The sequence below is a fragment of the Notechis scutatus genome, chromosome 3 (assembly GCF_049901735.1).
Source record: "Notechis scutatus isolate UNSWTSFEM ecotype Mainland chromosome 3, rNotScu1.2, whole genome shotgun sequence".
NCBI classification, from domain to species: Eukaryota; Metazoa; Chordata; class Lepidosauria; order Squamata; family Elapidae; genus Notechis; species Notechis scutatus.
Genome location: NC_142011.1, coordinates 85486504 through 85501189, shown reverse-complemented (window position 1 = coordinate 85501189; position 14686 = coordinate 85486504). Strand labels below are relative to the sequence as shown.

The 14686-nt window shown below is 37.0% G+C and overlaps 1 protein-coding gene across 4 annotated transcripts in view; it reads right to left on the bottom strand.

The window, feature by feature from the left end:
• Positions 1 to 14686, bottom strand: part of DPYD (dihydropyrimidine dehydrogenase) — a 679957-nt gene that overhangs the window by 414557 nt on the left and 250714 nt on the right. For all 4 annotated transcript variants that reach the window (XM_087960624.1, XM_087960625.1, XM_087960623.1 and 1 more), the window contains one exon: positions 14472 to 14559. In XM_087960624.1, the coding sequence (XP_087816750.1) occupies positions 14472 to 14559 (88 nt within the window). The remainder of the gene's footprint in view (positions 1 to 14471; positions 14560 to 14686) is intronic.

Genomic DNA, 14686 nt, shown 5'->3' with positions numbered 1-14686 from the left:
TTGGTGAGTCTGTATTCAAATTCTTTTGTTTATCTTATTATATAACAACTCCTAGGTGCTTTTTCAAGTGGTAAATTTGAATTCATCTCTAATTTTGGCACAAATGAAATAAGATTTGGACAGATGGTTCAAAATTCCTTTGAGTATCTGTGGCAAGATAAATGTGATTAAGACAAATGTAACTCTGAGCTTGAGTTGTATTCAAGAAGCCTTTCTATTTTTATTCCTTCAACTCATGTTAATTTATATGTACTAACCAATTTTTTTTGGCAGGGCCATCCTCTTGTCATTGCATAAATTACAGCTGCCTGTGAGAAAAGATGGATTTAATTTTCCACAGTTTGAGATTTATCACTGGACATTTATTTTAGCTTTACTTATCAACTGGAATAAAGAGTTTCAAAATGTAGCTTGTATGCATTCATATTGAGGGACATTTTTGATACCAGTATAAAGTTGACAATTGGAAGTTTTGTTTATGTAGCAATTGAATTAAAGTGAATTATTAGTGCTTGAAAATCAGCTCATATTTATGACTGGTAGCCAAGCATCCCATGATGATATAATCACTATTTGAATCTTCTCTGCCAGCTTCCCCAGTCAATTGGAAAGCAGCAGTGAAGGTGAAACTGGAAGGGATCGAGGTAAACTGAAATCCTTCAGTGGGTTGCAGGGTGTGGAAATCCTGAAAGCAGTTCTGATACTGAACTCTATGAAGTATTTCCCCAAGGGGAAAGGAAATTGTTTAATAACTGCAACCGAGACAGCTAGGATTGCAATTATTGAGCAAAGCAGTCATGTGGACAACTTGGTTAACAACCACTTCACTCAATGAGTGACGTTCCAGCCCCAATTTTGGTAATAAATAGAGGACTATCTGTATTGTGGTAATTGTGGAAGGGTTCTTTTGTTCGTAATATAGATTTTCACACATTACCCATTTTAAAAAAATATTCATATTGTCACTATTATGTATCATTATTTAATAAAGCAAAACAGCAATAAAAGACAATATATGTGGTATATATCTTTATTCACCTGAGATAAATTATAATTCAAACTGAATTCAAAGGTTAACATATGGTAGGCTAGTTAGAATTGCTGCAAAATTTTTGAATGATCTTAGGTTTGCAATTTTTAAAGATAGGCCAATAAGGTTTTCTTGCCCACTTATCAATGCTAAATATTTTTAAAAAATAGAATATAAAATAAATATTTATTAAAGCAAATTTCACACACACACACACACACACACACACACACACACACACACACCTTAAAGAGCTGATTGGTTTATTGAGTATTTATTAAGTGGTATTCCTTGACAGAAAAATGTTCCACATGAACAGAAATAACTATGGACATAATTGCTGAAAATCTTAAACAGAAATCAATAATTTGGAATGATAAAACTAACTCTGAGAACCATATATGTAAATGCTTTATATTACAAATAGGAAACAGTAAAAAATCAAGTGATGAATGTCTGTATATGTTTATGTGCACGTCTAAGAAAGACAGAACGAATGAATATATAGAACTGATTTATAGATTAGGTAAGAATTCTCTTTGTTAAGAAGATTCTCTGCTATTAGTATTATTATTGCTAAAATGAAGCAGAAGTATTGCCTAATTTCAAATAAATATATAATATAAATTTCTTTTATTTTTGCCCTTAATATCAACTGAGTATACTTTCATAAACACTTGTTATTTTTCTAGAAAATACAATACAGTTTACAACTATTGGAAAATAAAATACAAAATGTATATATTATAGAAAAATGGATGCATAGATTCATGCACAATTTTCATGTAGGTTTTTTTTTAACTGTGGTCAATAAATGACCTTAAAGCTGAAAAAATGAGAAGTTAAGAAAATAAAATGTATCAAATAGTCCATCTCTTCTGAAAACAGGAAAATCCTAGGATTTCTTTCATCACAACCACTTGGCTGCATTATGCATGTTTAGTATATACCTGACAACATTTAAGTATATTTAGCTGATAGAAATTATCACAGTAACTGTGATGGAATGTGCAGTTGGGAAAGGAAAGAGGAATTAAAATCAATAATAGCACCCTGGCATCTCAGGGAAGAGGCCATACATTGCAGAGAGGGGATTAAGCAAAAGACTGCACAACCCTAAACTGGATGAGGGAAGATCCTTTACTGCCTCCAGGCACTATTGGGGTGTGTGTGTCATCACATTGTTAACTCAACATGGGCTGAGACATACAACTGAGTATCATCACCATACTAATGAAATCTCATCCCATAGTGACAGATGATGTTACCCAGTGCCTTCATGTAAATGTAAGCAGAAGGGGTGAAAGGATTCAGAGCGGCAGGTGATGGCTGGATTTTATTTCCTATCAATACTAAGTGAAAACAGCCACAGAACAAGGAAGTGAACCAGAACAACACTGTGCCCCCTACTCCCAAACTGCTCCAGAAGATATCACGTTCAACAGTACTGATGGCCACCGAGAGGTCTAGTAAAGAGAGGGTGGACTTATTAACCCCATCCAAAACCAGAGACCCAGAGTTCATCATAAAAGCTATTTTTAATGTATTTAGAAGCAGCAACCTTTCTGAATGTTTATAGATATCTTTGCTTGGTGAGATGGAGAGAAATGGACCTTGACATGAATTATATTAGATTGCTTAGTCTATAGTGTTCCAGAATTATAATTTTGTAAAGTCTTTTGTAATCAGTATAATATAACAATACCAGAATACCCAGACCTTTGTTCCCCAAAGCAATAATCAATGATAGATAACAATATTATTTATATATGCAACTATATAAAAAGGTTATGGCCTAGTATAGATGGTTTTCCTACAATAAATTTACCTTGTACAAGAAAACCACCTCTTTTAGCAGCAGGAAGATTAATCAAACCCTTTGGAAGTAGTTTTCATTGTTATTGTTACCACAGTTTTCTCAATGACTGAAGAAATGTCAGCATTTACAAAGAACCGGTAGGGTATCATCTGATTAGCAAGCAGATATCATACAATATCTGTCTAAAAGTGTCCACTGTGGCAAGATCTTCTACAAGGTAGAAAGCTTTGAAAAATCAATATTTACATTTATTATATCCTTTTTCAGCCTGGGCCATGAGTTAACCCAGGGCATTTTTCTCCCCTTTTGAAAATAGCAAACAATAATTTTAATCTAAATTGTTCATACCAACCCTATCAACCATAATTGTAAGTGTTTTTTTAAAATCAATAATAATAATAATAATAATAATAATAATAATAATAATAATAATAATAATAATAATAATAATAATAATAATAATAATAATATTTTGTTCATTAAACATGAAACTCAGTCAACTGAACATTTAAAAATGCATTATCATTGTTATTATTACTATTATTAAGCAATGTGAAATGTATTAATTATTATGATTGGTCACACAATCAGCCAGATGTTTAAACTGGATTTGGCATTTATATCTACCTATCAAATCCTTCCCAAGGACTTGAGATAGGCAGATATTGGTTTAATGGGTGTTAAAAGTACTGTTGCAGGATGTAAGCTGTTTAATAAATTATTATTAAATTGATTGGTTGCACAGTAAGCCAGATGGTTAGAGTAGATTTGGCATTTTTGTTCACCTGTCTTGAATCCTTCCCAGGTACATGGGCTAGGCAGATGTTGTAGTTTAATAATATTAGTGTTGTTATTGCAGGATGTAAGCATGTCCAAGGAAAGCTGCCTTTTGCAATTGACTGATGGTGATTTTGTCAATGCTGATGGTGTTCAAGCGGTACTCCAGATATTTTGGGATTGTACCCAAGGCACCTATTACTATTGGTACTTTGCTTTCTTTTGTTACTTTTCTCTGCAGGTCTTTGTATTTTGCTATTTTATTCAGTTCTTTCTCTTTTATTCTGCTGTCTCCAGATACTGCCACATCCACTAGCCAGACTTTATTGTCTTATTATTAACTTCTCAATAATTTGCAAAACTGGGCTCAGTAGATGTCATTTAGGAGACAGCTAATAAAGCACAGTGGCAAAGCTGAGAACTATCTCTATTGGATTTTTTTCTCTTATGCAAAATGATTTTTACAAGAAACATATCTCTAAAAGAATTAGTGATTTGGAAAAATCAAAGTCATGAAGGGGAAAAAAAGCACAGTTCTGGTGTCAGGAGCATAAAAATCTGTGAAATGTTTAGTTAAGAAACATTTAAGTTAAGAAAAACAGAATTGTTGTTGTTTGTAAAATTTGGAGATATTTTCTCTTTGGAATCAAGAAAAAAATCCTATTTATTTCAAGCTTGCTACTTTCCCAAATCAATTATTATGAAGTATAGACACACAAGGCTTCAGGCAACTGAGTTTTACCTCTTTCGTCTTTTTGTTTCTGAAGAAGCAAAAGAATAATTCAATAGACATCCAATATTCATTAAATATAAAAAAGAAGAAAGCTGTAATTGAATGCACCAGAGTTTTGTCAAGACTGATGTTCTTTTAACTGGGTTTTGCTGATCTTGGTAGCATTTATCATCAGTGACTGTTGTATTTCTCTCCTATTCTTTTTCCAAATAAATCTCATAGCTTAATGATTAATTTATAAACTTTATGGCATTTCTTCAAATTATTGAGCATTAAAATAATGGCAATTCTAAATGAGATAAATGTGGTTAACACCAAATGTCTACAACTGTTATTTTAAAACTCAGCATCTGTCAGCCACAACTTTTAGGTTCTATCATTTAAAAAAAAAATAAGCAAAAAGAATGTTTTGAGACTAATGAAGATTTTAAAAATAGGTGTGTTTTTTTAAGCAGCATTGTGGCCTTTGTTTGGCCTTACTGCTACAAATGGCTACATATCATATACACAGTATTATCTACCTCAAAACATTAAAATAGGCAGAAAATTATTCCTATAAGATTTGAAAAACCATGATTTACATCTGAATTGCTTATCATGTTTGTTAAAGATGGAAAGTAAAACACAGTAAAAGAGTACTAAGAGGAGATAAAACATAGCAGCAAAACAGGAAAGCATTCTTTATCATAAATACCAAAATTTGTATCAGAATCTGATGGATTTATGTTTAATGCATATAATTGTCTCTTTCATTCACTTACTCTCTAGGTAGGTCAAGGGTGTCAAACTCACATCGTCACAGTGGCGTCACGTGATGTATTGTGACTTTCCCCCCTTCTCTAAACCGTGCATGAGCGTGGCCAGCGCATGAGGCATCCGGCTCGCGGCCCACAAGTGTGACAGTCCTGATGTAGGTCATTAAGTGTAGGGACCTGTGTAGGTTATTAAGTGACCATCAGGTTTGCCTCAGGGAGTAGAGAAGGCTTTGAAAGGTGGCGCTCACTGGTATGCAAAACACAGCTGCAGGCTGGAAGGCACAGCCAGCTAGGCCCACTGGCATACAAACTCTCCCCACCCCTTTCCATCACCTCACTTCAACCTGCATGCAAGCCCCATTCTCACAATGGTAAAGAAGGCGCCTTCTCCAGATCACATGATTTGGAAAAGGGGCCTTCCAAACCATCATGAGAACAATGGCATGCTAGCATTTTTTTTTTCCCTCCTGGAGATGAAAATACTATAGAAGACAAGAATCTACTTACTCAGAGCCTTTCAGAATGCCAGCTTTGCAAGTTAAGATCTGTTCCTCCAGTATGTGGGAGAATTTCCCTTCCCTCGTGGAGGGGAAGAGAAAATCCCTTGGCATGCTGGAGGCATGGACCTCAAATTGTCCGTCCCCTGCATTTGCCACTTTCTCTGCTGGCTCCCCACAGAAACTGGTAGGGAAAAAAAATTGCAAGTGCCATCACATAATCACAGGGTACCTGGCAATTGGTCGTAAATGCAAACAGGTTTCCAAGCATGCTAAATGCAATCATGTGACTGGGAAAAGAGTGGCATGAAGTTTTATGATGCCCAGAAGTACACTGCTCAAAAAAATAAAGGGAACATTTAAACAACACAATGTAACTCCAAGTCAATCACACTTCTGTGAAATCAAACTGTCCTCTTAGGTAGCAACACTGATTGACAATCCATTTCACATGCTGTTGTGCAAATGGAATAGACAACAGGTGGGAAGCATAGGCAGTTATAGCAAGACATCCCCAATAAAGTTGTGGTTCTGCAGGTGGCGACCACAGACCACTTCTCAGTTCCTATGCTTTCTGGCTGATGGTTTGGTCACTTTGGAATGCTGGTGGTGCTTTCACTCTAGTGGTAGCATGAGACGGAGTCTACAACCCACACAAGTGGCTCAGGTAGTGCAGCTCATCCAGGATGGCAGATCAATGCGCACTATGGCAAGAAGGTTTGCTGTGTCTGTCAGCGTAGTGTCCAGAGCATGGAGGCACTACCAGGAGACAGGCCAGTACATCAGGAGACGTGGAGGAGGCCGTAGGAGGGTAACAACCCAGCATCAGGACCGCTACCTCTGCCTTTGTGCAAGGAGGGACAGGAGGAGCACTGCCAGAGCCCTGCAAACTGACCTCCAGCCTCCACAAATGTGCATGTGGCTGCTCAAACGGTCAGAAACAGACTCCATGAGGGTGGTATGAGGGCCCGATGTCCACAGGTGGGGGTTGTGCTTACAGCCCAACACCGTGCAGGACGTTTGGCATTTGCCAGAGAACACCAAGATTGGCAAATTCGCCACTGGAGCCCTGTGCTCTTCACAGATGAAAGCAGGTTCACACTGAGCACATGTGACAGATGTGACAGGGTCTGGAGACGCCATGGAGAATGTTCTGCTGCCTGCAACATCCTCCAGCATGACTGGTTTGGCAGTGGGTCAGTAATGGTGTGGGGTGGCATTTCTTTAGGGGGCCGCACAGCCCTCCATGTGCTTGCCAGAGGTAGCCTGACTGCCATTAGGTACCGAGATGAGCTCCTCAGACCCCTTGTGAAACCATATGCTGGTGCGGTTGGCCTTGGGTTCCTCCTAATGCAAGACAATGCTAGACCTCATGTGGCTGGAGTTTGTCAGCAGTTCCTGCAAGACGAAGGCATTGATACTTTGGACTGGCCCGTCCGTTCCCCAGACCTGAATCCAATTGAGCACATCTGGGACATCATTCTCGCTCCATCCACCAACGCCATGTTGCACCACAGACTGTCCAGGAGTTGGGGGATGCTTTAGTCCAGGTGTGGGAGGAGATCCCTCAGGAGACCATCTGCCACCTCATCAGGAATATGCTCAGGTGTTGTAGGGAGGTCATACAGGCACGTGGAGGCCACACACACTACTGAGCCTCATTTCGACTTGTTTTAAGGACATTACATCAAAGTTGGATCAGCCTGTAGTGTTTTTTTCCACTTTAATTTTGAGTGTAACTCCAAAACCAGACCTCCATGGGTTGCTAAATTTGATTTCCACTGATAATTTTTGTGTGATTTTGTTGTCAGCACATTCAACTATGTAATAAACGAAGTATTTAATAAGAATATTTCATTCATTCAGATCTAGGATGTCTTATTTTTGTGTTCCCTTTATTTTTTTGAGTAGTGTACTTTACGGGCAATAAAGCATCCATTCCATTACTGTTGTGACTGTGAACAATTATTAAAAGAATTGTCCTGAACTGATAACTACCTTTATTTGTCCAAAACAGATTTCCGGGTTACTGCAGAAGCATACCTTATTTCTGTCGTTATATTTTTGCCCACTTTCAAGAAGAACCATTCTCTGATTTATCCATGTATTTGTGTTATTTCTAAATTATTTGGTCTAAAAAGATAAGATACATAATGGGAGAGAAATAAGGGGAAAAGAGAGGTCAAATCCCTATAGCCAGAAATTCCTATGCTGGCTTTTATATGCATCTCAAGTTGAAGATGAGAGTCATTTCCTGAAAGGCTTAAGTTGGTATGTATGTGTCCACCCAACACCAACACATCATCTGTGGCCAATAAGTAAGATTTGTGCAACCCTGCAATCAGGAAGCTGGCATTCCATTTACAGGTAGTCCTTGATATATATCCGTAATTGAGGCCATAAGTTACGTTGCTAAGTAAGATATTTGTGAGTTTGCCCCATTTTTACAACTTTTCTTGCCACATTTGTGAAGTGAATCACTGCGGTTGGAAAGTTAGTAACATGGTTGTTAAGTGAATCTGGATTCCGCATTACCTTTGCTTGTCAAAAAGTCACAAAAGGTGATCACATGCCCCCAGGGACACTGCAACTGTCATAAATGTGAGTCAGTTATCATATCCAAATGTAAATCATGTGACCTGCTGCAATGGCCGTAAGTCACTTTTTTCAGTTCCGTTGTAACTTGGAACAATCATTAAATGAACTGTTGTAAGTTGAGGACTACCTGTACTCAATTCCAGAGCAGCTGACATTGGGAATTGAGAAGAGGAGCAAAGCAAGGTGTTTTCAACCACAGTGTCTGCCTCAAGTAAAGGGTCCATCTTGCTGAAACCATCTTCCTAGGAAGCTCCTGGCCAGCAAATGAGGTAAGAGCATGTGATCTTTCAAATCCTGATATAATTATTCACATATCTATGTGTCAATTTCAGTTACAGAAACATTTTGTTTTCTGAAAGGCCTAAAAAAATAAAGAATGAATGCAGCTGTATGACAACCTCATATGGAATTCACACTGAATACACTCTCTTCTGAGATTAAACACGAACTTCCAGCATTCCTACATATAGCTGTGGGCTCTGCAGGGAATCAGAAGGTTAGTTTGGAAGTGGCAAATCCAACAACAAAAGAAATATCTCAAAAGTCCTTATTACTGCCATACTGTCTTTCCAGTCACTTCTAATAAGTTGTTTCTTGCAGAGTCTGTTCTGTTAACAGGTAGAATAAGATCAGAATATCTATTTTCTGGCATCATGAAAGACAACAAATTGCTAATTCTTATGGAGCTGTCTCCAAGCATCTTCATGTTTACAGTTGATCTCAATTAGAATCTTTGATAGCTAATTTTTAGACTCTAACCTACATAGTTTAGACTGCAGTGGTTTAGGTAGCAAAAGGTAAAGGTAAAAGGTTTCCCTGTTCAGTTGTATTTTACTCTAGGGCATAGTGCTCATGTCTGTTTCTTGGCCAAGGGAGCCAGCATTGTCCAAGGACATTCTCTGTGGTCATGGGCCAGCATAGCTACAGTATATGCCAAGGGTGCGTGGAATGCTGTTATCTTCTCACCAAAGTGGTACCTATTAATCTACTTGCATTTTCATGCTTTCAAACTAGGTGAGCAGGAGCTGGGGCAAGGAACGGGGGCTCATCCTGTTGTACAGTGCTTGGGTCTCAAACCCAAGCTGTCAGCTTTCCAGCTGATAAGTTCAGAGTCCCTAACCACTGAGCCATCACACCCCAATATGGTTTAGGTAATAAGCATGGCAATATTTGATAAGATTCAGGAGTTTTTTTAATGCCAGCAACGAAGGAAGCCGCCTATGTGATAACTTATTACTTGAAATAATATGGTTCACTCTGATTTTTATAGATCTAGATTTGCACCTCCATCTTAGTTCATTATAGCTTCACTAGGATTTGAGCTCACAATAACTACCTATCTATGAAAGATAAATTGAAAACCAGAGTTTCTCAGGACAAAGACAGAAGTTCTATCAATAATCAACAGTGTCTGAGTTTCAAAGCCATGAAGAAAAATCCACTAGAATATGGAAAAGATAGGAAGAAGGAGCAATGTGTTTAAACTGCCAAGGGTATATGTGGGAATGGTTCCTGCTGCTGACAATCAGCTATTCAATGAGGCTTCTTCACCCTAGTTGCAATGAAGATTCCTATTTAGAGTACTGTGTAATGCCCTGATTCCGAGAGACTTCACAACAAATCAACCCTAGCAGCAAATTAAGTCATATAAGTTCCGGACAAAGAGTTTTACTGTATTTTCCCAGGCTGGAATGTTTGACACAACTCCTTTTTCTAGGTGTTCAAAGACACCCTGCTTTTCAGTATGGCATTTCTGTTTTGTTATGTCATAATAGGGATTTTAACTGCTATTGTTATGTGATACATAAAGATTTTGTTGCTAAGCATTTTGGAACTTGTACCACCAATGCGTTCAAACTGAAACCAAAAAGTCAGGCAAAAAACATCATTCATGCTATTTAATATGTTTGAGAAATTCAAAATGGTGAAAGTTGTTCCTTACATAGCAAAAGTTAACTAGAATCAATTAATTCACCAATCACTGTTACAAATCTCCCTCAGAGGAACTCTGGGAGGTCTACAAAAAAAAATATTATAGTTTAAATCAAACTGATTTCCTTGCTTGGTATAAAAATGCTTCAACTCAAAAGTAGGACAAATGTTCGCATGCACAAAATCCCATCATTTACATGCCATTTTATTCCTTGGCCTATCAAGCTGGAGGAGTATTGAGCATCGAAATGGACTCTCAAACGAATTTCTTGAAAACTTGCTGTCAACCCAAGGCTCAGAAGACCAAGTCTGACTCAGTATAAGGCAACTTCATAAGCGTAGTTTATCATAACTAGGTCAGGTTTAGGAGAAAATAATGAAAAGAAACTGAGCTTTTGAATTCTGTGTTTCCCTGAGAATATTTTTTTCCCTTGTGCTCCAACTCTAACACATTTCCAAATGTTACTTATCTGAATAATCTCAATACATTAAAAAAAATGTGGTGCACAGTTTAGCCTATCTCTTGGTTATAGATAGAATCAAGCTCTTTAAGTATTCCTATCTAATTTCTTCCCCAAGCAAAGGGTGTGAAGAAGAATGAAAGGTACATGGTTTGTCAAATGGATTAAATCAAGAGGGATAGTAACCTGGCACCTTGCCTCATGTACAATTATCAAGAAATATGACCCCATGGAAATTTGTACGCATGGAAGGCCTCAAACAATGAACGGATTTAGGATTATATAAATCACAATAGTCTGTAGTATAATCACATGAGAGAACAAACCTGCAAAGCTTATTATACTGAATACCCAGATGGAGAACAACAGTTGTTGCTGTACTAAGAATTACCACTCTTGTAATCAATAACAAGGAAAAAAAAAAAGAACAGTTGGGCAACTTGTTTCTTATTATGTTCACTTAGGCAACGTCTCGATCAATAAAGAGCATTAAGTCTCATACCTCTCTTGGCTGTGCATACTCAATTTTCCCAGTGTATGCTGAGGAGGGATTTGGTGGTACATTCACATTCCTTAGCAGATAAATATGCATATCATTTGCAGAGTCATCATTTAAATGCCAAACAAATCTCTGCAATCTTGCAAAAATGGGAAGAAAGGTTTTACTAAAGTAGCGTTATTATTTGCTGCAGATTGTTGTATAGACGGCTAAATTTTATCTTGAAGAAAGAAGAAAATATAATCAGAGTGATATAGGGCTATTATGCATAAATACGTCCACTAAGATTTAAACCAAAGGTAGTTTTGGAGTAAAAAATGTTGTTTTTCTTCTACTTATCAAGATCAAAGGCATTTCAAGACTGGAAAGCTACCTTACTGCTAAAAATCTGATCAATTGCTTCACTGAGATGAAAGTAACAACCAAAGTAGATCAACTATATAGGTAGTCCTCAACTTACAACTAGAATTGAACCCAAAATTTATGTTGGTAAGCAACACAGTTGTAAAGTAAATTACCCATTTCACAACCTTTCTTGCCACAGTTGTTAAGTAATTACTGCAATTGCTAAGTTAGTAACATGGGTAAGTGAATCTAGCTTTCTCAATTATTGACTTTGTTTGTCAGAAGGTCCTGAAACATGCAACCATCATAAATACATGCTAGTTGCCAAGCATCTGAATTTTGATCCCATGGGGATGCTGCAAAAGTTGTGTGAAAAACAGTCATAAGACACTTTTCTCAGTGCCATTGTAATTTCCAATGGTCACTAAATGAGTGGTTGTAAATTGAGAACTATCTTGAATGTCAAATAGTTACCAATAATATCTTAATAAATTTTATTTACTTCCGTATTTGTTACTTGTAAAATGTAAGTATGCAAGATCTTAGGACAAGATCTTTCCTATACACTCATAATGGTGAATGGCACACAGAGCCATTTGTGCAGGCACATGAGCCCTAGGCAAACTTACCTCACTGCGCATGTGTGCACCTCCCAGCTGATTTTCGGTCCACTTAAGGCCTTTTTCAGCCTCCCAGAGGCTTGAGGGAAGCCTCTGCAGCCTTTGCAGGCCGAAAAATAGGCCCGTTTCATCATTTCAAGAAATACAGGAAGTGATGAAACGGGCCTATTTGTCATCCTGCAAAGGCTGCACAGGCTTCCCTCAAGCCTCTGGGAGGCCCCAAATCATCTGGGAGGCAAAGTGCAGGTAAGGGGCAGCGGGGTGGAATTGCGCAGGGGATGTGGGCCCCCCCGCGTGCATTGCCTTCTGGATGCTGGCATGCGAGCAGGCAAGCGAAAGTGCATGCACATTTTTTGGCACAGGAGCACAAAAAGGTTAGCCACCACTGCTATACACTGTGGAGATAGGCACTATGTGAATTAAAGGCTATTTTCTAACATCACCTGAATAAAAATGTGAACTTTAAAAATAGTTGAGATACAAAGAGATCTTAACTCTTTTATTATGCTCATATATTCAGACTTGTTTCTGTGAAAGGCAAGCGGCGACTAGGTTCCACAAAACTAACATATATTGTGAGCCTCACAACAGCATAACATAGCATAGCATTAGATTTATTACTGTCTTAGACAGGGACAAAGTTAACATACCAGATGACAAGAATTCATTTATTTTAGTAGAATCTGTTGCCTCATTCTCATAGCAGCCAGACAGAATTTGGCTACATGTAAACAACATTGTTCTTACAGCCTACCAGGACAAAATAGGTATACTGAACATCATCTCTGCCTGGGTATTTTTTAATGAGAAATCTAATTAATTTATCAACTACGCTTCTGTAGAAATTGCAGTCTACTAGGATATGTTGTCTTCTGTAGTAAGAGAGTCACATGGGCAAAGGGATGCAGAGAAAGGAATTTTTCAGTACTTACCATCAATAATTGCTGAAAGCAATGCACCAAACCTAGCTAAGACAAATGCTCTACAATGTATATAATTTGTTAAGGACTGGCAGGAATCAGATGGGTTAGTAATAGAGGTAAGGCTTCAAGATTTAAGTTGCCTTAAGTTGCCTCATGCTAATATCTTGATACAAGATTTGTCTTCTTCTTCAAAGTTCACTTGGTTTGACTATCCCGTTTTCTGTGTTGCTTCGCTACAGAAATTGTATACCACCAATATTTTTCTATCTTCCAAGTAGATTGCAAGTTATTCTTCTTAATTGGGGAAATCAGCCATCTCATTCCCCCAGGATTAATATTAATCATCAACATATTATACTTTTTAGAGAAGGAACTGTCTCCTACTAGGACTATCTCCATATGTGATAAATCCAAATAATGAATTAATAATTAGATTAAACAACTGAAAAAATCTCAGTGAAATAATATTGCTAGAGCCAAAGGCGTTCACCAGGTTTAGAACACACCATACCAAGCATTACATATTTTTATTCCATCTATATGAAAGAGATCACTTCAAGATAATGCTAGTCATCGGTTTTTCTAAACTGCACATATTAAAATAATATTTTTTTAAAAAAATCAAATTTATGGATTTAACATATGAAATATTTAATATCGGTTTTTCATTATTTCTTTTCTTTCAAAATCTCCACTTAAATTGAATGCTTAAAAAGCAGTTTTGTACATATGCCTCTAAAATAAACAAGTGGACTGCAAAGTAAACATAAATAATTATCTCCTGGAGTTACAATTAATTCTGTGTATACTAAAAAAATCCATCTGACCATTCTATTTAGTTAAGGGCTAAAGAATACATAGACAAACAAATAAACAGAGGCAGAGGTTGTTGAGACAATGTTGATTCTGCAATCTGATGACATTAATTTAGCATAAATAAGTCCCCTAAGGAATTCTGTTACTTAATGATTATATTGAGATTTTGACTAGATTAGTGACATCTATTAAATAAAGCACTCTTTAGAAATGTGATAATTGCACTGGAACATATTGATTCAGGTTTTATTAACTTTGTTCCTAATGCAACATAGCATCTAATGCCAAAGCTAATGTTATTTCATAATTTCATCATTCCAAAGAAACACACACTGAGAGAATCAGTTGGTTTTAGTGGTTAAGATGTTGGATTAGCTTTGGGCAGACTCAGCTTCAACTTAACCTTCAGCCATGGAAATTCATTTGGTGACTTTCAGCCAGTCACTCTCTCTAAGTCTATCTTAAACTCCTGAAGTAACGTTGGCATAATCACAATTTAACAGACAAATAAACATTTCATGTGGGAAAAGTGGTCATTTCCAAATTAAATCTGATTAAAAGTAGATAGGCAATGGGGGAAAAAATCAAGTATCACTTGCTAACCAAGACAGAATTCATGATACAACAGTTCCTGAAAAAGCAAGTGTAAAAAGAAGGAATTCCTACCAATTCCAATAAAGATCGCTTCGTAACCATCATCCTTTAAAGCACTGAGTGTCAGACCTTCTACTGAAAGGCCTGTTCCACAGATGATCTGAAAGATAATATTGGAGGTCTTCATAAGTTTATCAGTCACTTTTAAAATGTATGTATTTTTTAAATTTAAATAGAGAAATTAATATAGATAAATTTATTTATTTAATTTATATAGCCACTCGCCT